This window comes from Natator depressus, chromosome 4 (genome assembly GCF_965152275.1).
Source record: "Natator depressus isolate rNatDep1 chromosome 4, rNatDep2.hap1, whole genome shotgun sequence".
NCBI classification, from domain to species: domain Eukaryota; kingdom Metazoa; phylum Chordata; order Testudines; family Cheloniidae; genus Natator; species Natator depressus.
In genome coordinates, this window is record NC_134237.1 from 18,458,714 (window position 1) to 18,484,344 (window position 25,631).

A 25,631-nucleotide genomic window follows, 5' to 3' on the forward strand; every position below is an offset into this window, starting at 1 on the left:
GCACCAGAGCCAGAGTACTGAGACTGGCTGAACCCCTCTGGAGTTAAAGAGGTCCTGGCTCACCACACCACTGGACAACCCTGTCATCTGTCCCATAACCTCCTCCAACTAAACCTCCTCGTCCACCACTTGGTTCTCGTGGTTGATTCTGCTGGCTACTGCCTCCAATGTCCCTGAAGTATCCATGGGGCTCTTGGCGGTGGGGTCACTACCGAGGATGGCATGTAACTCCTTGTAGAAGCTGCATGTTTTAAGTGCTGCACCAGAACAGATGGTTGGCCTTCCTTGCCTTCTGGTACGCCTGTCTCAGGTTCTTGATCTCAGCACAGTATTGCTGCTTGTCCCTTTCATGCCCCTTCTACTCTATGCGATGAGCAAAGTTCCTACGGCTGGATCGGAGCTGCGACTGCACAGCCTCTTTTCCACAGCCTCCACAACCCACAGATTCAACAGATCCAATAAACTCCAGTGTACTCCCGGCGGGAGTGCGTTTGCTGCGGAAAGCGAGAATGGTCACTGAGAAGATACTGTGTGAACTCTCCACGCTGAGCAGACAGGAAATAGAATTTCAAAATTCTTGGGGCTTTAAAGGGGAGGGGTGCATGCATGCGTATCTGGCTGCAGGGGAGTGGAGTTGAAACTGTGGACCAGAGCGGTCATGATGGGCATTTTGGGATACCTCCTAGAGGCCACTGAGAGCAGTATAAACAAGTGCAGTGTCTGCGTTTCTCTAACTTGGTCACATAAAGGTCTGTGCCGCTCGTTGACGTGTTTTTATTATGTTGGCATAGTAGGAGAGTTTAATCGGCTGGAGGAGCATTGCAGTACGTACACATCCACCGTTTTTGTCGATATGTTTGATTTTTGTTGACAAAACTGTGTAGTGTGCACAAGGCCTTAGTGCACAGCAAGGTAATGTAACGTAGATTTACACCCCAGTTTGCTGTGGATTAAGTGTTCATATAGAATCATAGAATATCAGGGTTGGAAGGGACCTCAGGAGGTCATCTAGTCCAACCCCCTGCTCAAAGCAGGACCAATCCCCAATTTTTGCACCAGATCCGTAAATGGCCCCCTCAAGGATTGAGCTCACAACCCTGGGTTTAGCAGGCTAATACTCAAACCCTTGAGCTATTCCTCCCCCCAAGGGATATAGACAAGCCCTGTGCCACCTAGGTACTTCTGAAAATGTTAACCTGAGACTAAACCTTTTCTAGTTTTTAAATGCTTTGTTAAAAGTGAACTGCCATGTTTTTGGAAGCTGTAGAGATGGATAAATGAATAACTAAATTGTTATTTGATGAAATATACACAAGCAGTGATCACTGCAGTTAAAATATTGCCTAAAGCTAGGCAAGCCTGTTCACCTTCAACATAACTTTTAGGACTGACTTGCTAACCTATTATAGAATACTGTAAAATGGAGAACCCCTTGGATAATTTTGAGAATGTAACCACTTTACACATATATGGGTTCTTTCACAGCGAAGTCTTATAGATTAAAGAACTTGCTTTGGTTATGCTTTTTCTCCACAATAAATCTAGTAACTCTCCCAGAGTAAGAACTACTCTGTTCTGTGGCCTTGGGGTATAGAAAAAAATAAACATTGTTCACAAACATGAAGTAAAACAAACCAAAATCCAGTCAAGAATTATTCATTAGAAAAGGGCTAAACACAAACTGAATAAACATTTGCCAAACATCACTCTGTTATACACTCTCTTGTCTCACCCTTTGTCTAATCTACTTAGATTACTAGCTGTTAGGCACTACCAAAATATTAATAAGAAACCTATTGCAGGTAAGGTGGGTGAGTATATCTTTTATTGGACCCGTTTCTCTTGGTGAGAGAGACAAGCTTTCAAGCTTACACAGAGCTCTTCTGGGACTGACATGGCTACGTAACACTGCTTACAAATCGAGTGCAGGCGTTTAGCAGATAGGGAAAATAATACAATCCTAAATAATATAACATCACTGGTGAGAGTGGCATGGTAAGGGAACCACATATTGAGTGGGCAAAGGGTGATGAGGGCTGGTGCTTCGGTTAACTACCACCCTCTCTTTGTAGGGTGGGGAAGGGAAAGGATGGGAAGTTCCTAAACAAGACTGCAGTTAGAACTGAATGGGAAGCCAGATATGACATTGAAGATCTGTGTAAACTGTTCTCCCTCCCTGCAGCTCCGATTTCTCAGCTTTCCCTTTCTTCTGCACCACTGAAAAACCTGTCATTGTCAGCATGTGGCTTTTAAACTAAGGTGTTTTTAAGAAATATTTTGGGGTAAGATTGAGGGATCAGAAGGCAATGGGACAAAAGGAGGGTGGGAGAGATTGGTGGAGTTATGAGGTGGGGGAGAGAGGGGAAAATGAAGAGATGGATAGGGGGAGTTAGAAGGTTGGGACGAGAGTGGAGTTTTAAAAAAGGGTAGCTAAACTGAGCTATACTTGTTTGATCCCTCTGTTTATGGCATTGGAACAAACCCTAGTTGGCAAAATAGAATCAAAATTGTGTATAGTTCTTGTAAGTAGCTGACGTGAGCGGATGAGGTCAGAAAGATAGCAGGTTCTGAATCTGTTATAGGAGGAAATGCGGAGCTAAAGACTGACCGTGTGCCCTCTGTTTTTGCTGTTGAAGTGGGACTTGCTCCAGTGAAGTAAGGCACCTTGATCCTTGGAGCCGTGGGCAAGGATGTGGGTGTTCTTGTAATATATACATCCAAATAAATAAGCCACGGCTGCTACTGATTCTTTTGGGAAGACTGTTGTCTATAGAAAGCTACCCTGTTATCTTGTAAGAAGCTGATTATTCACAGCTGGAGAGTTAGACTGCAAATTTTGCAGTCTATGTAGATGTGTCTGAGAAATTTATGGATACAGAGAGGATGAGACTACTTGAAGGTAGCAGGTACCATCACAGTAAGTGAATAATTTACCACCTTATGGACTGTATAAGCACATAGTCAATAAGCCAAGTTTCACTCTGCCTAAAAATATATAGTTTTGCTGATCTGCCATTTACATTTTCTTAGAAGCAGGTATTTCCATGTCACTAGCCAAATGAATCTTTGAGACTAAGCATATACTACCTTCCGAAAGGTTAAACAATACTCTTTTATGTGCTTTGTCGTAGGATGTAGTTTTGGGTGAAAGATGTGGCGATCTAGATCTCAGAAATGATTCAGATATTCCAGAAGTGCCCCCGTCAACAGACAGCACTCCAGAAATTCTCAAGAAAGCTCTGTCCGGGTTGTCTTCCAGGTATGCTAAAATAGGATTCTTAACACATTTGGGATAAGAGTGTTGAGATAGCTGCTGACTAAAAAATAATTACAGACAAAATTGGAGTCAGTTTTTTATTTAATGAGGGAATATGATGCCATAAAAATAAATAGTTGTTTTTTGGATTTAGTATTCTGGTATCAGGACTATATTAATGCTTGTGTAACAATTTTCATATAGTTACTGTGCTTTCAAAATATGCTACCCAAAAGTTCTCTAGTTGCACCCATTTTTAAATGACTAAGATAGCTTTTAAGTTATGATATTTAACAATTATCTGCTGTTGCTCACTATTTTCTATCTTGGTACAACAGCACAAGCGTCAGTAGTTATAAGGGCTGATGTTGCAGGACCTTTATTTATTTATTTTTAAATAAAAGGAGAGCGCGAGAGAGAGAGAAATAAGAGGCTTTTGGTTTAATATGTGGATTTGATTTCTATCACGGTTTAAATCACTAGTCAGGAAAACTGGATTTAATCATGGATTTTTACATAAAAGTACATTCTTGTTGGTTGGTATAGCCTTAATACATATTCTTCACAACTCAGAGTTAGATGTAGGTTTCATTTTTAGAAGGTACACACTACACATTTTTAAAGTGATTTATTATGAAAACTTTTCAGATTAGTTTTACAACTATATCAGAAAATGAATGATTGGTTATTCAACAGCAAACATATAATATTTTAACAAAACAAGCATATGAATTTTTGAATTTAGTTAAACATTCAAGTTTTTCAAAATCAGGTTTGTTTTTGTTAAAATTGTTTTTAACTAAAATAGTTAAATGACATGTTTATTTTAAAAAACAAAAATTAAATAGACTGTCAGCCAGGTCAACATGAGAAACTTAAAATATTGGCTTCTTCAGCTAACTCAGTCGTCTTCACCTTCATTTTCCTGTTTGTTCATAATCTGGAAAAGAAAAACAAGCTTTCCTGCTTTTTCAGGTCCCAAACGATTTCTCAATTTGGAATGAATTAGTCCAAAGGAAGAAAGTATTCTTTCTACATGGGCAGAAGAAGCTATTGCTGTTAAAAGTGAGATTATCACTTCAACAGTCTCTGAATCCAAGTGCCAATTTCTTTAAAACATCATCAGCAAACGTGTATTTCTTGGACAGTTCACCCTTAGCTCTGAAGTTTATTATAGTTGGCATTATGGAGGAATGATTGCTGAATGTCCATGTCATAGCCAACTCCTCTTCTTCAGCAGTTAAGGTTGGACCCTGGTACCGAGTATTGAGAATATTGGCAAGAAAATGAGCTGGAGATAGTGCTTGTCCCATTCATTTTTTTAATGCTTGTAATTTAACGCTGTCCTTGCATATTTCTCTTTTTAAGATCTCACTCGGTTCCTTCCAAATTTCAACAGCGTCAGCAATAAAACAGCGATTTCCCTGCATTCTGTTCAAAGCTACAGAAACAGGCTTCAGGGTACTCAGCATGTGTTCAACATTTCTCTTAATCCCAGTGTTGAGAACTTTGGCTGTGACAGGGCCATCTATTTTTTCACGATTTTGTTCACAAACCAAGGTGGATAAAAATCAATGTTGTCGTTTACCCGTGTACACCTAGATGTGCGCAGCAAACTAGTAACTGAGAAACATGACAGGAAGACAAAAGTGTGGCATGTCATGGGTAAGCACTTAGAAACAATGTTAACCTTATAAAATCAGTTGTTGAATTGGATACTTTTCCTCTAGTCACAGAAGTTCCAGTAAGAGTTGGAGAGAGAGGTGCAGAGAGGCTCATGATGAAATTTCAAGGGTCCTTGTTCAAAAACTGAGTCCCCACCAGATTTATTGTTTGCCCTCTAATTAACTGTAACTTCATTTTTCATTAACCCATTGTCTGGAGTGCCATGTGTTCACATCTTGTTGGCTTCTCTGCTTCTTGTTAAGCAGAATTGACCGAAAGACTTCTCTCTGAAACGTGGACACAAACTGAGCACTTCTGAGAGCGGACTGCTAATTTCATTGTACTGCCCTCACAGAATGAACAGGACCAGAACACTAACATTTTCAGGTTCACCTAACTAGGTAAACATCTTGCGGAACAAAGGCCTGTGAACCAGACATGTCCTAACTGGTATTCAGAGAATGGGACATTAGGAATTCTGGCTATTGCATGGATATAAAATGTCCCCTACTCTAGATTTTTTTAATCTGTTTTCTGAAGGGCAAGTCCGTGAGTACTCTTTGTAGGCAAAATGCAGTTCCTGATGCTTTTTGAAGAGTGTATTCAAGGTTATTTACTGGGATCATATCACTTTTGATTATTAAATATCTTGAGGCAGCGCCGCTTGTATCTCACATCATAACCTGTATCCCAATTGGAATTTGAATGTTTTTTACAAGCATCTAGATGAGCTATGATTTAAGCCACTGAAATATTTCCCTCCATTTTTATATTTGACCTTTAGAATCTTAGCTATAGATGCTACACTCTCTAGTAAAAGTTGATGAGGTAGCACACTTGTCATAATTCTAGATGGTGGGCTAGACTTGCTGGGTTGCTCCCACCTATTTATCAAAGCTGACTTTCTAGATCTACGATGGTCAACAGGTGCTTTTACCCAGGGCGTGGGGCTGGGGCTGGTAAGTGTGTGGGGTGGGGGGGAGGTTGGTTGGTTTTTTTGTGTGGTGTGGTTTTTTGTGTTTTTTTTTTTTTTTGTCCCATCCACCTTGAGGGAATTCTTAGGAAAACTTTTTTTTAAAAAAAAAAAAAAAAAAAAAAAGCTTTTGATAGTGATAAGGGCATATCACTAAAATGAGCAAAGAGGTCCTTTGCTGTGGTTAGTGCAGCAAACGATACTGAAGTCCTGTTGTAGTGCAATGGTTCTGCCTTTGTGTAAGTACCCATGGCAACTTCATTTAAGTAGCCTTAATGGGTACTCTTCACTTGCCAATAAATAAAATCTTTTAAAAGTAAATTACACATGTCTAACACAAACTTAAGTTCAAATTAGATTTTTAAAATTGACTAAGTTGACAGTGTCCCTTTAAGTTTAGTCATGTTTGTCTAGAAATTTTGTTGTGCTACAAGATACATGTAAGATTGTTATGAACAAGAGAGTGGAAAGAATTTTTTTTTTAATGTGCCTACACTGGGTAAATAGTCAGTTGTTTTGGTTTAACCTGTACAGCCAGTTTCCCCTGTTTTTCCTGTGGGTTTTTCATACCATAAAGAAAAGACAAATGCACTAGAAAATAGGACTATAAAACCACTGTTTTTTACAGGGATACTAGAGACTAGGTCTAGTACTGGAAACTTTAACTCATTGTTAAAAATAAGCTGGATTTCAGGCTGACAGTAGTCCTTTACTAATGTTCTACAACAATCTAGTTTTTTAATCCAGTTGCTGAACAACTGTATGAAAAGCCATCTCGATTTTTTTTTTTTTCTTAGACCAGTCTGTTTGAATCCCTTTTAAGAAAAGAATCTTAAGTTTGGAGAAGAATGTTTACATGCTAACAGCAACTTTCCCCTTATGGACCAGATTGTGGCCAGATCCAGTATGGATGTGCAATAGGAGAACGGTAGAAATAGCCTACCCCATCTCCTCCCACATGCATATATATCAGGGCTGATATTGCAGTCCTAGTGCTCATATGAGCACAGGATTGCTCCCTACTAGTGTCTCTGTGTGTGGTGGTAGCCACTCCACAAAAGGGGCAGGGCTATTACCTTGAGTCCCTTCTACATCACCCAGCAAGAGCTAGCTTCTGCAAAGAGGAGCATGTGCTGCACCACTTCAAAGCTTGTAGCAGTAAGCATGCTACCTATGTTGCCACAATTTGTAAATTGCCTTGTTAATTGTTCAGTTACTAAAGGAAATACTTACTATAAAAGATATCTATTACTATGAAGACTGTTAACTGTACTGTTTTCTTTAATTGTCCTAATATGTTTTCTTTGCAGATGGAAAAACTGGTGGATTCGTGGAATTTTAACATTAGCTATGATATCATTATTTTTCCTGATCATATATCTTGGATCATTTATGCTGATGCTTCTTGTAAGTTTTCTAAACACATTTTTCTGTGTCAGACTTACTCACCCTTTTTATTGATCATAATACATAAAATGAATATGAAAGCAAATTATATAGAACTTTCAAATTGGTGAGCAATTTACCTTGTATTGAAGTGAATTAGTACTTGTGAAAGGTATGGGATTGACATTCACACATAGCTTTTAGGGACTGCTGGCTTTGTTGGTACTTCTATGTACTGTACATTTCAAGACTTCTATAATTTAATGTAAAATAAAATAATGACTCTCTAGTCCTTTTTGTTCTAGAGATCCTCGAAAATGGGACTGAAACTATTACAATAAATTTCCACTTCTAAAATTTATAGATCATTCTCGGCCCTCCTTTAACATGATTTTCCATCTCCTCATACAGAGTGGCCTGCTTTTCAGAAATCATTGGATGTCCTATACTAAGCTTGCCAGAGTTGACAACCCTAAAGAAAACGTTAACTTTGAAATCTTACTTTAATGAGCTGATTTTTGTTCCTTGACACTGTCTCAGCTAGGATAGTTCAATAAAGTATTTATCTGGTTCACTTTTTTTCTGTGAAGTTCTAAAATAATTAGATTTGTGGAAATGTATTTAACATCTCTTTTTAGGGTGTCATAATTAATAAACTGTTGGTTTAGTTCACTTCAGATTTTCTAGAAAAAGTTCACTGTTGCCTCAGTAACATACTTTAGGTTATAGGGAAGTCAATATCAGGATTATAACAAGCTCAATTGAAACTTTATTTATGGTGTGACTGCCATTGCTCCATATGCATACAGAGACCATATTTTAAGGCATGTGTGCAAACAGGTAGGATTAAGGATACCTAAATTAGGTATTTCTGACTTCTGAGTGTTTTGACCTTATAACTCCCCTAACACATTTTTTCTCCTTATAGAATATACACAAGGGGTATAATCAATGGATTGTATATTCATGCAGTTTTTGAAAAAAATTTTTGGCCTGAATTAAGGCTGAGTTTTTGCTGCCTTAGCAGTGCAAATAGTCATACAAGCCATCCTAAAAGTTGCATTTGTGATTACCCTTTCTGTGCTGTGTAAGGGATGTGTAGATGGCAAAGTGCGGATCCTGGACTGTTACAGTAGTCACAGTGGGTGGCTGTGGCTGGCATTGTCTAAAGCAGCTCCCTTAGTTTGTTCTAAATTATGCCGGGGAACATTTTGGCCCCAGGTCAGAGAAGTGAGAAGGTGGATTAAAACCACCTTTCCTCTTCGCTCTCCTCAACTGCACCAAGTTTGGACTTGGCTTAGCTGAGAGAGAATCTGACTGATAACGTTTTTCTCGTCTCCCATTGTATCATGCCCTCAGTCTGTTGCTCTGTTTTAACCATTCATATTATATTTCTTCCTGTCCTTCTTTTCTCTTATAGGCATCCAGCATCTTTTTAATTATTGTGCATAATATATTTTTATAATAGATTTTACGTTCTCTTTCACCTTAGTGTCTTCCACCCTCCACTCCCTTTCATTTATTTTATGTCAGACATCCCTGAAATATTCTTCTGTGGCTGCAAGAGCTGCTGTAAGTGCATCTGGATAATACCACTGTCACTTATAAACAGTTGTTACTAGTTTGGAGAGGACCTTGATAGCTGTGTATGAAAGGTTAAATATTGAAAGATGTTACCTGAAACTAAGGTCTGATTCACCAGCAAGTGGTATCTCTTTAGTGCTTGAGATTTCAAGTCTTCTCTGTTGAGAATTGTGCTCACAGTTTAGTCCTCCTCTCAAAGCTGCCTTATTGTAAGGTTAAGTTTTGTTAACTATTCTTCAGGAAACATGTAACTATGTCCATAGGTCATCTTTAAGGCTTTAACACAGTACATTGGGGTCTAAAAGCATGGGCAGCTACAGTTTGACCTAAAAGAACAGATCCATTAGCTTGCAGGCAATAGCAATCTCAAACTTTTATATGTGGTACAGCTACTGAAGGTCTTCTAAGAGCACTGATGAGACAGACTGTTGGAGTATGTCAAGTAAGCATCTTTAGAAACTGAAGGAAGCTTTAAAATCTCAGTGCAATTTCTGTTATTTGCATGTAGAAATTTCTTTTTTGTACCATGACTTCTTAGAATCCTAAAGGATTTGTATGTCGAGAGTGTCTGAACCCTCTTCATAATGAACTACTTTAGATCAACATGTGGGATTTTCAGGCTCAGAGTTGGCTTACCTCAGCTTCTATTGAAAAATCAGAGATTTACTTGGGATGTCATGTAGGTGATTATGGCTGAGTAGGGTTGACACACTAGGAGAATGTACAATATGTGTTTGAGAGTCTTTCTGAGGAGGTGGGTGAGATTTTGATATATGCAGATGTATAGTTTTACATTGTATTTTGGGTTTTCGGGTGTTTTTTAAATTTATTGTCCCTTAGCAACCCTAACTGGTTTTTAGTGTGTCTGAATATTATTTTACTTGGAAGCTTGCTTTTCTTGTGTTTAGTAACTTTTTTCTAACAACTGTTAGTTGCCAAACTTTATAAAATGCAGAATGCATTGGATCAGTTTTTAAGGCAAGGTGGTTAAGTTAGTGTTTTCATTAATTCCTAACTTCCAATATCTTTCTCTTCTCCACGATCATTCAGGTTAAACTTTGCTCCATGTACTGTGTACATAGATACTTTTTGAAAATAGCCCCTAAAAGATGAGCCGTTTTGTTTCACTACACTCTCGCCCATTATCTAATGCTTCAGGTCATAGAGTTGTCCCTCAACCAATTGTACAATGCTGTACAAAGAAGAAGAAAATTCCTTAAGTGTGTGATGGGTTTTTGCTTTCTTTTGAAGCATCGGGTGCGGCCTCCTGAGAGAGTTCTTTATATAGGCATGTTATGGCAGTCACCCCTAAAATAAACAAATGCATTTTACTCTAGCTTTGAAACATGCCTGGTCTTACTCAAAGTTGTATCAGTGTCCTATACAACCTTGCAATAGAGCAGTAGACACTGAGTGCTTCTTTTCTGTTTTATCAAACTAAATTTAGGTTGAGCAGTCATGCCACAAAACTCTTTGGAAAATGTCTTTCAACCCCACTCTCCCCCCAAAGCTGCAGTTTTCTCTTAATCATCTTTTAGAAAGCCTGGAAAATAAAAAACAAAAGTTCCATGTATATCAGTAATGAATCCAAATATTCTAATATTTTTGGTCAGAAGAAATTTTCCACTTTACAGTGGAAGAAAACAAGTAACACTCAATGGTTATCTACTAGTTTTTTGTGGGGGTCCGTGAGGAAGGTGTTTTTTTGGAATGTGTATAACAGAGCCTGGAGATGCATACATTTGAAATGCTATACTATGGACTTTTGAAGAAATTAACCCAGGTGTTGACACCACTGGTATCCCAAGTGTAGACAGTGTTCCAGCAGCTTATGGCATTTTTAACACAGTGCAGTTAAATCTGTTGAAAATCATCTTTAATTTACCTGATAGTAAAAATGGGTCTGGTTGAAGGAGCTTTATGTACTCTTACAGGCAGATGTTTAAAAGTGATATTTAATAGTTCAAATGACAACTTCCCTGTGTAAATATGCAACTTTCAGATTATCTTCAGTCTTTAACAGTATATATGTGTTTCAGTTTTTTGTTACGATGCAAACATTATTCATTAGAAAAAATTGGTAAATATAACTTTTCCAACCATGAGAAGTAATAGCCTCGTATATCATTTTGAACAATTGAAATGGGGTAATAATTGTACCCCTTAATTCCTTTGAATTTGACCCTAAATAAATGTGTCTAGCTGCCCAGAAAAGTTGGGCGGGGGGAGGGGGACCTATTTTGAAACCTCTACGGAAGGTGTGACATGTAGTGACCCATTGGAATGTGGTGTTATCAGTATTATCATAGCCTATATTTACATCTCGTAGATATTGTTTTTCCTCTAGTTTCTAGAAAAGGGGATCTGTAAATGCTGTAATTCATTCTTTTAATGAATGGAGTTTCTTTCTTGTAATAACTACTTTGAGTGTAGTCGTCATCTTTGCATACGTGTTGATTTTTTCCTTTGAGTGTTCTCACACTATGCTGGTAGGGTTATAATGAGGAAGGAAAAATAACTGATTGTTTTGACACATGGTTTGGTATATTTACCTTTTGAGACATGCATGACACAGGCTTAACTGACAAGCCTTGAAGCAAAAAGTAACCGTATGAACTTATTCCCGTGTTATACCACACAGCAGAAGTTTCAAGGCTCAGATCTTTTGACAATGTTATAAAGTGTGTAGAGATACTACATTTGATTGACCACATATTCTAGCATCTGTTTTATAAAGAAAAATGGCTCATGCAGTGGAAAGACTGACAATTTTATTTCCAACAGAGGAGGAGAGAAATGTTTAAATTTTGACAGAGGTTGTGAGGTCAAAGATTTACCTGCTTAGTAGGGCTTAAAGTGCATGGAGGGTTTGTGAGGAGTGCTATCTAAATATTTAGAAGTTTAGAGGGTAAACACTGAGGTTCTGTCTGTACTGTGAAAAAGCAACAAGTCAGTTAACATGTTTTTAACTATCATGACGTTAAATATGACAACAAACGTTAGCCATGACCAGCTAACACACTTTAAACAAGTCTTGTCCACATTAAGACATAATTGTTTAACGTTGTGTTAGTTAAAATGTCATATGTGTGTTACCAATTTATGCTTTTGCCAAGTGTAAACAAAGGTATATGTTTACACATTAAGGAAGACAGCGCTGATCTGTTCAGCTTGTAATATTCTCTTAGTAGCTGGAAAGTCCTAGAAATGTAGGATGTGTCTACACTGCACACATAGGCTCTTTCCCTGGTTTTAGCCTTAGCCTCTCTGCTGTCTACATAGAAAAAATTCTGATCTGGGTTTTTAGGGCTAGCTTATCTGGCTGGGGGTATGGGTTACAATGGGGTTCCACTTTAACTCTGGCTGGAGCTCTCCTACTTTGCAATGAGGACACAGGCTAAATCACTCAAGTACTGATAGTCCTCCAGTGTCTTCCTATGATCCTTCCTATAGGACAGAGAAGGTCACCTGCAACTGATGCAATTGACTGGGGAAAAACAGTGACCCTAGGTCTCTCTGCATAAAGAAGATATGCCCCCAGACACACATGGGTGGATGCAGAGACAGTGAGGACACAGAATTAACTCTGGTAGGGCTTTGCAATGGGGATGCTAGCATGTGAGGTAGGCTAACCCATGTTAACTGTGTAGCATAGAAACAGATGTCCAACTCCTATTGCACTTCAGTGGGAAATGGGCACCTGACTTTTCTCTGAGCCTTTGAAAATCTCCCCTTTAAATGCGAAATTAAATTTGGTTTAAAAAAAAAAAAAAGGGTTGAAAACCCTATTCATCAAGGAAGACTTCTTACTTGCCATTTGTGAGTGCATTTATCAAACCTTTTTCTAAAAAAACCTTTTCCCTAAAAACGTTGATAGCCTCAGTAGGTTTCATGGTGAAGCAACTAAAATCAGTCCCCAGTGTTTCATTTTATAGAATGCCTCATTTTTTATTTGTTCAAAACAGAATGTTTGTTTCATCCTGTAATCGCTTTTGAAATTACCCAAACTGCTTATGCAATGACTGTGCAACAGATATTTTTAATGCAGGTATTATCATCTGTTAGTGCCTTTAGAGAACTGTGCACCCAGATAATTCTTCTTTCTATCTTAATTTCAGGTCTTGAGCATTCAAGTAAAGTGTTTCCATGAAATCATTACTATAGGCTACAGAGTCTATCATTCCTATGAATTACCATGGTTTAGATCCTTAAGCTGGTAAGTTACAAGCAAGAATTTCAATTAATGGAAGTATTGAAATTTTGTTTGTATTTAATTTGCCCATGAGCATCTGTTTTATTTGCCTCAGTTTGTACTTTTTGATCATTTTTCTTTTGTTGAAAGAATCTAACAGTACAAGAGGTATTTTTAATAGTCCAGAAAAAATAACCAGTGCCTGTTGTATATGTTATAGGTACTTTTTGTTGTGTGTGAACTATTTTTTCTATGGAGAGACAGTGGCAGATTACTTCGCTACTTTTGTTCAGAGAAGAGAGCAACTTCAATTCCTAATTCGCTACCACAGGTTTATATCTTTTACACTCTACTTGACAGGTGAGTTTTTGGTAAACCATTCCCAAGTCCATCAATGGTTAATGTATTCTTATTCAGTGGTGTTGAGCACATTTTTACATATTTGTTTGCACTTCAAAAGTTCATTTTATTTCCTGTAGCTTTCCTCACATCCATTATTTTTTCTCTCCCTTGTTAAAGGAAACCAGGTGTCTGTATTTGTTTTGCCAATGAAAAAATTGAACATGAAATCTGATGGAATGCAAAGCTTTAAGTGTTGGGTGCTGCCTAAAAGGGGGTTGCTTAGAAAGCGGAAGATTGTGGGGGAGAAGGAATAAGGCTTGTCATGAATGAACACCTATTATAACTGCTGGAAGTGTCAGACTACATGCTTTGTAGTTTTTTCTGTTTGGCTAGCCAAGTCAAGGGTGATATTTCTAAATACTGTGAGGGCATAGTGATAGTTGAAACAGTCTGAAAGGAGTGTGTGTTATGGCTCTTTAAGAACATAAATTGTCTGGTTGAGGAACACTTGTGAAACACCTAATACTAGGTGCAAAGGCAGGGTTCTGTTTTGACTTACATATCAACAGAATTTTTAACCTAGTTCCAGTTGCAAAGTTGCTTGTGAAAAGCCATTGTCTTCTAATTGTGCTCTCAGGAGCATAGAAATTACAATAACGGACCAGTAATCTGACTCCAACAGGGGCCAGTACCAGATTTGTCTGAAAAACATGCAAGAAACCGCAAAGTGGGTGAGTATGGAATAACCTGCCCACAGGAAGAGCCATTCCTGAGTAGTTATACAAAGAAAGGTGTATGAGTAGTTTAGATTATTACTTTCAATGTATATATTACCTTGCATTTGTCAACACTTAATTTTATCTGGCATTGTGTTGCCCGTTAATCTGTTTGCTTCTTTTGAAACACCACAGTCACCTTTCACCTTGATTTATTTTGTCATCTGCCTATTTTGCCATTTTACTGTTCCTTCTGCGTTTCAGATATTTCATAAATACACATTAAGCAATCTTGGCCTTAATACAGAACCTTGTGGCACCTGACGGTTTAACCTTTTTTCCAGGTTGAAAATTGACCCACTGTTACTCAGTAGTTTGTCTAAGAGACAGAACAATTATGGATCATGGTTTTCATCCATGACGCCTTACTTTCTTTAATAGCCTCAAGATGTGAGCTGTATGCAGGCCACTAAAGTATCCTTGTGGGGACCTAAGGGCCCCTGAGCTCTGCCCAAACTCAGGTCATGCACAAGGCTGCCACGGTGGGAGGAAGAGGTACCGCCATTTCTCATACCGGCCAGGACCAGAGGGGTATCATTCCCCTGACCATCAAGCCAAATCCCTGTCCTCCATACCCCTTGGCCATGGGTTGGTGGTGGGGCTACGCTATAAATAAACAAAATAACGTTTCTATTTTTTTCATACAAATATAACACTAAGTCTCTTGGGCGAGGGATCTTAAACCTGGCATTCTTCTTTAAATTAGCTCTAATGAAGCGAACATCAGAATAAGATAGCTGTCACTTGTTTTGGAGTAGTAGATTTTAAAGGTAGTGTAAAATAAATATAGTAGATTTTAAAGGTAGTGTAAAATTAATGTATATGGTGACTGTGTTTTGCTGATAACTGAAAGGAACAAAGTTGACATGAAATAATTAGTATTTTTATGCCAGTGGAATTAAATCTCAGTATGTCATTTACTGGATATGCTGAAATCCTTTAAACTAAAAGCCTGATGGAAGAATAAGCCTCTTCAAAGTAAACTAATTGTTGTATATCCAGGGTTCTGTTTATCCAGTGTAATTAGAATATAAGATTGCACAACATGCACCTTTCTTTTTTTGTTCTTTGTTGTACAGGTTTCTGCATGTTTGTACTGAGCTTAGTGAAGAGACATTATCGCCTGCAGTTCTACATGGTGTGTATTAACCACTTTTTATAGTCACTCGCATTGTCATAGAAATCATCAGCAACGTTAAAATGTCTGTCTTGTAGTATTGCATGAAAGTTAGAAATATTTAAAAACAAAACTTTGGCAAGTACACTCAGAATAATTATTTGGAGCAACTGTATTTGGGAGAGTTGAGTTAAGGTCCTTTCCATCTCTCTAACTTAATATTGTATTGCAACATATGGCCTCAGTGAATACAAGGCTGTAATTTGTGGTGAATTGTTGATCTAAAGTTTGATTTATTCCCTTTCAGTGACAGATTTTTAAAGTTAAAAATAGGTTACTAATTAAAACATGGAAGTAGTACACTTTTATCCTTGGCTTCCTAGACTGCGAGATATTTGGATTATAGTGGAAGGCGATTCATGCAACTCCAGAAGCCTCTCTGGTCTGGTCAAAGGGTAGTGGTGCTTTGAGGGAAGCTTAGCTCAAGTCATTGGCTGGAGGATTATTATTGTGATAATTAAAGGCGAGCTGGGAGTATGCTCTGCCAGACTAGATTGGTTCAATTTTTTTTTAAGTGATTGACAGTGTTCTTATTTCCACCTCTGATTCCCCTACACTGAGTATCTGAGACTTCCACACAATAAACAATATCCAAAAGGCTGGTTTTAAAAACAAAATCGCACAGTCCCCACAGAGCTGTTAAACCGTTCTTGAAAATAATCTAATTTCCATCTCTGTTAGACAGGGAAGCTTATAAAAGCCTGTCCTTTTCTTTTCTGCAATTACAAAAAGTTCTGGGACTGTGGTCAGCAACTCTGGTCCTCCGGCGCAATAGAACTGTCTTCTGCAAGGGTAAAGCTCATCTGTACAGGAAACAGAGCTTTCTCTAGGGACGGTCCCAGAATGGGGAATAAATTCCCACAGGATCAAAGAAGCATCACAAACCTCACCACTTTTCATTCTAAGTGCAAAGTGCACTCCTTCAAGAATACATATAATTTCACACTACTTTCCACTAGGAAGAGGAAGGAAGAGAGAACAACATGTGACAAATGATAGTCATATCGCTTGTGCCCTTCTGCAAAGTGTTCAGATGCTTTGGTGGTGAGGGCTGTTTAAGAACCTGAATAGAATGGAATTGGACATGTATGGAATGAGGAGTGTAGCATTTGTCTGTGGGCAGGAGCAATCTTAATTAGAGGGGGGGAATATTTGCTCTTGGGCTGTATTCTGATAACACAACTGGAGAGTAATAAAAATTTTACTGGATACCAAAGGGGGAAGAGATCATAGTTCTTGGGTATGATTGTTACTTGAGTGCTGTAATTTAGATGTCTATCACACCCACAGATTGTTTTTTCCAAAGCTTCCAGTCACTTTGAAAGACCCCACCATCGCTCACCCCAAAACACACACTTGCTTGCTCAATCACACGAATGTTGAGCCCTTTAAAGAGGTACCATGGTCACTGTCACAGGAGAATAGGAAATAGCATCTAGTAGGGAAACTGAAGAAAATCCCCACAAAAATACCTGTTTTTAAAAGTTGAATAGCCTGTTAGTCCCAGGTGTCTGCAGTGCATAACCTTTTAAAAGTCTTAATTGGTCAGCCCTGACCAATGATGAACTCTAATTAAGCCTTTTCAATAAATAAAACTTTAAAGCAGCTGCTTTCGGTAAACTTGTCTTGAAATCTGTGTGTGGTAGGAGCATGTGTACTAATGCTACAAAACACGTGCTAATATAATATACTAGAGGAGATGAATTACAGTGTGCTTAACAAAATGACATTATACTCTAAAAAGTAACACATTTCTCATTCTTACTAGTCCTAGCTTTAGAAACCTAGTTTCAGTAGTCTGTAATAAGAGGGCTGACATTTTGTCTTGAGACTTCCATATCTATGTAACATGATACTTCCTCTAACTCAGGGGTTCTCAAACAGGGGGTCGTGAGGTTATTAAATGGGGTCATCAGCTGTCAACCTCCACCCCTAAATACTGCTTCTCCTCCAGCATTTATAATAGTGTTAAACATAAAATGTGTGTTTAATTTTATAAGGAGGGGTTGCACTCAGAGGCTTGTTGTGTGAAAGGGATCAGCAATGTAAAAGTTTGAGAACCTCTGCGCTAACTCTTCATTATCATTGTAATGTTGTAATCCTTAATTGTTTGTTAAATGTATATACAGAATATCACCGTATCATTCTTTTTTTCATTCACCTTAAAATATGTGTACCTAGTTGCAAATAGAAATGTGGACATTTTTCATACTTAGGTATTGCTATAACCTGTGCTGTATGAGATAATTGCTCTCAACTTTCAAATTCTACTAAGTACATGTCATAGGGCAGCCTCACCTGGGTGCCCTCTGGTGCCAGGCCATGGTATGACAAGCATGGATGCCTCAGTTTTCCCTTCAGAGACCCCAGAAATAGTCCTGAAGTATATGTAACCCTTTCAGGGTTAATTACAAAAGTCCTATATACATAAATCATAACAAAAGTCCCCCAACCATAGTGCGGACAGTACATTAAGTAGATCCATAGAATATCTCTGGATAGAAATTCCATGTTTGAATAATAAGAGTATAAGAGTAGGAATATATTACCAGCCACCTAGCCAGGATGGTGGTGATGATTGTGAAGTGCCCCAGGAGATTAAAGAGGCTTACAAAGGCAGAATATACAACAATAATGGGCTATTTCAACTGTCCTCCTGGTGACTGGGAAGGGGATGCAGAAATGAAATTTGTGGACACATTAAATGAAATAGCCCGTCCTGGAACCTACAAGAAGTGAGGCAGTTTTTGAGTTAATCCTACATGGAATGCAGGATCTGGTCCAAGAGGTGAATATAACTGAGCCGCTCAGTAATAGTGACCATGATGTAATTAAATTTAACATCCTTGTAGGGGGATAAAATGTCAAATAAACCCACCACAGTAGCATTTTACTTCAAATAAGGGAATTATACAAAAATGAGGAAGCTAGTTAAATGGAAATTAAGAGGAACAGCCAGAAGAGTGAAATGCCTGCAAACTGCATGGAAGTTACTTTAAAACACCATAATAAAGGCTCAAACTAAATGCATACCCCACTTTAAAAAAAAAGGGGGGGGGCGCGGGGAACCAAAAAATGCCACCATGGGTAAACAACTGAGTAAACGAAGCGCTTGGAGGCGAAAAGGCATTCTTTAAAAACTGGAAGTCAAATCCTAGTGAAGAAAATGGAAATGTTCATAAACTCTGGAAAGTCAAGGGTAAAAGTATAATCAGGCAGACAAAAAAGAATTTGAAGAGCAACGAGCAAAAGACCCGAAAACTGACAGCACATTTTTAAAAAAATAAATCGGAAGCAGGAAGCCTGTCAAATAATCAGTGGAGCCACTGGACAATTAAGGTGCTAAAAGAGCTCTCAAGGAAGACAAGGCCATTGCAGAGAAACTAAATGAAATATTTGTACCACTGCAGAGGATGTGAGGGAGATTCCTATACCTAAGCCTTTCTTTTTAGGTGACAAATCTTGCGGAACTGTCCCAGACTGAGGGGTCAGTAGAGGAGGTTGTGGAAGAAATTGCTAGATTAAACAGTAATAAGTCACCAGGACCAGATAGTATTCACCAAAGAGTTTTGAAGGAACTCAAATATGAAATTGCAAAGCTACGAACTGTGGAATGTACTCTATTGCTTAAATCAGCCTCTCTGCCAGATGGCTGGAGGGTAGTTCATGTATCGCTGATTTTTAAAAAAAGACTCCAGAGACAATCCTGGCAATTAAACGCTTGTAAGCCTAACTTCAGTTACTAGGCAGATAGGTTGAAACGATAGTAAAGAACAGAATTATCTCACAGATGATAAAGACAATATAGTGAGGAAGAGTCAATATGGCTTTTATAAAGGGAAATCATGCCTCATCAATCTATCAGAATTCTTTGAGGGTGTCAACAAGCATGTGGGCAAGGGTGATTCAGTTGATATAATGTACTTAAACTTTCAGAAAACCTTGACAAGGTCCCTCACCAAAGGCTCTAAAGTATAGTAAGCTGTCATGGGATAAGAGGGAAGATCCTCTCATGGATCAGTAATTGGTTAAAAGATAGGAAACAGGGTTGGAATAAATGGTGAGTTTTCATAATGGAGAGTGGTAGATAGCGGGATTCCCAAAGGATCTTTACTGGGGCTAGTGCTGTTCAACATATTCATAAATGATCTGGAAAAGGGGATTAATAGTGAGCTGGCAAAGTTTGCAGATGATACAAAATTACTCACTAGTTAAGTCCAAAGCTGATTGCAGAGAGTTAGAGAGGGATCTCATAAAACTGGGTGAATGGACAACAAAATGGCTGGTGAAATTTAGTGCTGATAAGTGCAACTAGTGCACATGGGAAAAAATAATCATAACTATACATATAAAATGATAGATTACTTTTACCACTCAAGAATGAGATTTTAGAGTCTATTGTGGATAGTTCTCTGAAAACATCATTCAGTGTGCAGTGATGGTCAAAAAGCTAATACACCTCTACTGTGATATAACGCTGTCCTCGGGAGCCAAAAAATCTTACTGCGTTATAGGTGAAACCGCGTTATATCGAACTCGCTTTGATCCACTGGAGCGCGCAGCCCTGCCCCCCCCGGAGCGCTGCTTTATCGTGTTATATCCGAATTCGTGTTATACCGAGTCGCGGTATATCGGGGTAGAGGTGTATAATGCTAGGAAGCATTAGGAAGGTGATAGATAATAAGATAGGAAATACCATAATGCCACTATATAAATCTATGGTACGCCTACACCTTGAATACTGTGTGCAATTCTAGTTGCCCCACCTCAAAAAAGATATATTGGAATTGGAAAGGTACAGAGAAGGGCAGCAAAAATGGTTAGGGGTGTAGAACAGCTTCCATACAAGGATAGATTAAAAAGTCTGGGACTGGTCAATTTGAAGAGAGACAGCTAAGTGGGGGTTGGGATAGAGGTATATAAAATTATGGCTGGTGTGGAGAAAGTGAATAGGGAAGTGTTATTTACCCCTTCACGTAATACAAAAACTAGGAGTCACCCAATGAAATGAATAGGAAGTACTTCACACAACGCACAGTGAACTGTGGAACTCGTTGCCAGGGGATGTTGTGAAGGCCAAAAGTATAACTGGGTTCAAAAAAAGAATTAGATCAGTTCATGGAGAACAGGTCCATCAATGGCCGTTAGCCAAGATAATCAGGAACACAACCCAATTCTCTGGGTGTCCCTAAACCTCTGACTGCCAGATGCCAGATGATTGGACATAAGGGGATGGATCACTTAATAATTGCCATGTTTGCTGCCTCTGAAGCATCTGGCATTGGCCGCTGTCGGAAGACAGGATACTGGGCTAGATGGACCATTGGTCTGACCCAGTATGGCCGTTCTCATGTTTCTATAAATCAAGTGTTTAAACTACAGGATGCAAAATTCTAGGTGCATGTTGTAGATAAATTTCAAGAGGCTTTCCATGATTGTGATTGCTGTGTTTCAGATATTAATTTAAATTATTATACATTGTGTGCATACATCTCTTGCATTGTCACTCAGCCTGGTCTTTCCTTTGAGCTCCTATGCAGCTACTTTAGCTGAAATTCAGTCTTTAACTATGTGTATTGATCTGTGTTTTCACTAATGTTATGTTGTTGCACTGTTAACAGTTCGCATGGACTCATGTCACTTTGCTGATCACTGTAACTCAGTCTCATCTTGTCATCCAAAATCTGTTTGAAGGCATGATCTGGTAAGGGGACTGTAATAAGCAGACTTGTAATTTTATTGTATATGTATGTATTTCAATTTGTGTAACTTAGATCTTGTAAAAGCACTATCAGATATCTTCATCTATTTACTAGTAGAATGTAGTTCATTTTACAGTTTTATTGGCAGAAGTCTAGTAAGGACTACTTTTTATAACATTTTAAAATATCAGAAATTAGTAGAGGACCAGACTCTTTTGTAGGCTACATTTTTCTTGCAAATCTGAGGGCCTCTTACACTGTAAGTCCAGGAGTAACTCCAGTGAAATTAATAAATTTACTCTGGTTTTACAGTCCTGTAACTTTGTGCAAAATCTTGATCCAGAGAAAAATATGTCTGCTAGAGGCCAAGACAAAGATTTTTAAAAAATGAATATCCTAATTTAGGGTCCTGAATCCACATTTTGGTGCCTATGGCCCCATCAGCAAGATATTTAAGCACACGAGTAATCCCATCCCGATTCAGCAAAGCACTTAAGCGTATGCTCAAGTCCTATTGAAGTCATTGGGACTTGTCTTTAAAGTTGAGCACATGCTTAAATAATTTGTTGACTAGGGATGGTATTATTTGCATGTTAGGCACACGTTTAAGTAAGTTGCTGAACTGAGAGCTAAAGTAAATGTGTTCTGAGTGTCAAAATTATTAGGACCCAACAGATCTCACTGAACTAATTGGGAGCTGCTGGTTGCTTAGCACTGCTGTAAATAGGCCACTTACCTAGAAGCCTAACTTCAGGCACCAAATTTTGAAAGTCTTGGCCCAAATAATGTATATAATCCTTATAAATAGACAACCCTTCTGAAGCAATCCTTTATTCCCAATCTTCTTTGACAATTGTGCCAGAATGATTTTCAGTAAAAATAGTGAATTGTTAAGTGTCCAGCAAGGATAACTTTAGCACACAAACAAGCTTATCTTGTATTACTTGTCAGACTTTGTTTTGCTTGTACATGAAGTTGAGCTAAAATAACCAAAAAGTATTTCCAGTTTTTGGTACGCAGTGGTCATGTGAACAAGCCAAGCTTTATAGTAAATGATGCTTTTGTGCTTTATCAGACAATATAAGTTCTTCTTAATTTCATATATAAATAGTTCCAAGAGTCAAAATACTTCTGTTCAAATTTAAAGTGAAACTGGTTGGGCCATCAAATAAATCCCTACTCACTTCTGGGCTGGTGTTAAACTGTAATGATGTACTTAAACTTTACTACTGCAAAACTAAATTGCTTACTAAAAATCCTTTCACTCTGCTGAACACAGATTGAATTTTGGGCTACATCTTCAGCTGTAAAAGATTAAGCAAGCACGCAGGAGCTCGTCTGTGGTCTTCAGAGTGCACTGCCTTGCATGAATTGCTTTTTACTTTCACAGTATGCACAAAATCGCAGTAATTGTGGGATTGTTTCAGATGAAAGATGCAGTTGGAAAATAATACAACAAAAAATCCCAACTTTGAGTGCACTTGCTTAACAAATCCCTTAACAAGTTTTAAAAGTTCCTGTATGAACCAGCGTTTGGGGATATTCCACAGCCTCCCTAGAAAACCTATTCCAGTGCTTCTAAGGGAGGTTGTGAAATCCCCACCTTCAAGAACAGGTTAGACAGATGCCTCTTAGAGGTGATCAAGGAAAACTTGGTTCTGCCTCAGTGCAGGAGGCTGGGCTAAATGATCTCTTGAGGTCCCTTGAAGCTCTACATTTCTATGATTTTTCCTAGTAAGCTTATTACTTATAATTAAGTGATTCTGTCAAAGTTTAGCCTGATTCCTTCTCTGCCCTATTACAGCTTTTGTTGTTGAGTTCCAGTTACTACTGAAAGAGTCATGTTTTATGTCTGTTTGCAGAAGTGCCCGCTATTGTGTCAGCCTGTATTTTAACTTTCAAAAGGAGAAAAGGAAGACTAATAGACCTAGAGGAGAAAGTAGGGAAAGAACTCACTGGAGAATGTAGTATATAGCATCTGCCATAATCTGTTACAAGTATTGTATTGTTGCGGGGACAGAAAGGAGACCTTTAAAAAAAAATTATAGTTGTCCTTAGATTTTTTTTTTAATAAGGAAGTTGCTTGGCTTGGTGTGATCGTGTCATTATCTTGTGACGCTGTTCCTGTTTGTTTCTGTTTTTTACCTGTAGTACTGATATTCAAATTTGTTATGATACAAAAGTCCTCCAGTTGATGTGCAAATTCAGTATTCAAGGCAAAGGTGTTATATCTAAACACTTCGGTAGGTCTTGTTGCGTTGTTGAATAGAAGCTAAAATAGGTGTAGCTAAACTTACGGAATTTGCAAAACCAAGTAGGTTGGCTTAACAGAAGCTTATTACATGTTGTCAGTGCTTGCTGAATAAAGCAAGAGAATACTACAATTTTTGCCTTATACAATGAATATTCTATGTCTTTCAGTTTTAGGTCAGTTTCCCCCCCCACCCCCTGAAATGTTTCTATTTTATTCCTTAGGTTTCTGGTGCCAATCTCAAGTGTTATCTGCAATGACATTACTGCTTACATTTTTGGATTCTTCTTTGGGAGAACTCCATTAATTAAGGTATTAACATACACAATTCTCTACTTGTAGGATCTTTTTAATTTATTGTAAATAAGTAGATATAACTGTCCTGAATAGCAGACTTGCAACAATCTAACCTTGGTTTTCACACATACATTTATTTGTGGAATAAAATTTCTCTAGTATTTTGCCAAACTGAATACTCATTTTAATTTATAGCTGTTATGCTTCTTTAAAATGTAGTCCATACTGTGGCCAGATGTAGGCTTTTTCCATAGATCACAAATGGGAGATTCACGATTTTGTCCAGAATGACAGCTCCACCCTGTGGGGAGTGCCATCTTGGAACCTCATTGCCTCACAGGCAAACGAGAAGAATACCGCTGTACTGCTTCAGAGCAGCTCTGGGCCAGGCTCAAAAAGCAACACCTTTCTGCTACCTTGGATGGACCACCTCAGATTTGCCTTTCCTCTCATCCCACTAATACCACGAGTTCTGTGAAAAATTTGCAGGCTTGGATTCTCCTAATCGTGCCCAACTGGCCAAGACTGTATTGCTTTTTGAACCTCTTGAAGATCTCAACTCTTCCTCCCATTAGCATCCAGCCATTTCCAGATCTACTGATGCAACACAATGGTGTAACCAGTCAGCCCAACCTGGGCCCTCTGTTACTCAGGGCCTGGTATTTGGATGGGCATCAGATGTAGAGTGTTCATGTTTTGGAGGCGGTCCAATCCATTCTCTTCCAAAGCAGGAAGGATTGTATCAGGAGATACTATTTGGCCAAATGGAAATGTTTCTCCTCTTGGTCACAACAGCATCAGTTATCTCCAAAAGCCATTGGGATTCTTGTTGTTTTAGACATTTGTTCACCCTTAAGACATTGGGCCTATCCATCCGCTGTCTACGGGTCCATCTTGCAGCAATCACTGCCTTTCGTTCTCCAGTTGAGGGCCATACTACCTTCACTCATCCAACAACAGAAAACCAACACCACAATTGGATCTTAATGTTGTCCTTTCAGTCCTTACTAGATTTCCTTTTGAATGAATAGCCACCTGTTTCATGTCCCACCTCTCAATGAAAGTTGCCTTCAAAGTCACCATCACATCAGCCAGAAGGGTGAGCAAGCTGGGAGCACTCATGGCAGATCTGCCACATACCACTTTTTTATAAAGAGAAGGTCTCTCTTTGCCTCTACCCAAAATTCATCCCTTTAGTAATTTCTCATAGACTTTAAGGTCAGAAGGGACCATCATGATCGTCTAGTCTGACCTCCTGCACAACGCAGGTCACAGAATCTCACCCACCCACTCGTGTAATAAACCCCTAACCTATGTCTGAGCTAGGGAAGTCCTCAAATCATGGCTTAAAGACTTTAAGGTGCAAAGAATCCTCCGGCAAGTGACCCATGCCGCAGAGGAAGGGGAAAACCCCCCAGGGCCTCTGCCAGTCTGCCCTGGAGGAAAATTCCTCCCCAACCCTAAATATGGCGATCAGCTAAACCCTGAGAATGTGGGCAAGACTTACCAGCCAGACACCCAGGAAAGAATTCTCCGTAATAACTCAGATCCCACCCCATCTAATATCCCATCACAGTCCATTGGGCATATTTACCACTAATAGTCAAAGATCAATTCATTGCCAAAATGAGGCTATCCCATCATACCATCGCCTCCATAAACTTATCAAGCTTAGTCTTGAAGCCAGATATGTCTTTTCTGCCCACTGCTCCCCTTGGAAGGCTGTTCCAGAACTTCACTCCTCTGATGGTTAAAAACCATCTGATTTTCTGAGTTTCACATAAATCAAATCATCCACTTACTGGTATTTTTTTCCAAAACATCATGCTTCTGGCGCGGAGAGAAGGCTCCACTGTCTTAATGTCGACAGGTGATGGAGTTCTATTTGCAGAGAACAAAAGCAACTAGGAAAACACCTAGACTATATATCTCCTTAGCAGAGTAATCAAGGGGTCAAGCATGAATTGCGCAGAGACTCTGCAAATGGATCTCAGGCTGCATCATCCTTTGTTACCAACTAGCTTGTATCT

General features: G+C 38.7%; 1 protein-coding gene across 1 annotated transcript in view; it reads left to right on the forward strand.

The window, feature by feature from the left end:
* The window catches only part of CDS1 (CDP-diacylglycerol synthase 1), a 67,649-nt gene that overhangs the window by 25,750 nt on the left and 16,268 nt on the right, over positions 1–25,631 (forward strand). The window contains exons 2-8 of the mRNA XM_074950520.1: positions 3,132–3,259; positions 7,205–7,301; positions 12,983–13,080; positions 13,277–13,416; positions 15,254–15,312; positions 20,973–21,055; positions 23,529–23,616. Coding sequence (XP_074806621.1) covers positions 3,132–3,259; positions 7,205–7,301; positions 12,983–13,080; positions 13,277–13,416; positions 15,254–15,312; positions 20,973–21,055; positions 23,529–23,616 — 693 coding nt within the window. The remainder of the gene's footprint in view (positions 1–3,131; positions 3,260–7,204; positions 7,302–12,982; positions 13,081–13,276; positions 13,417–15,253; positions 15,313–20,972; positions 21,056–23,528; positions 23,617–25,631) is intronic.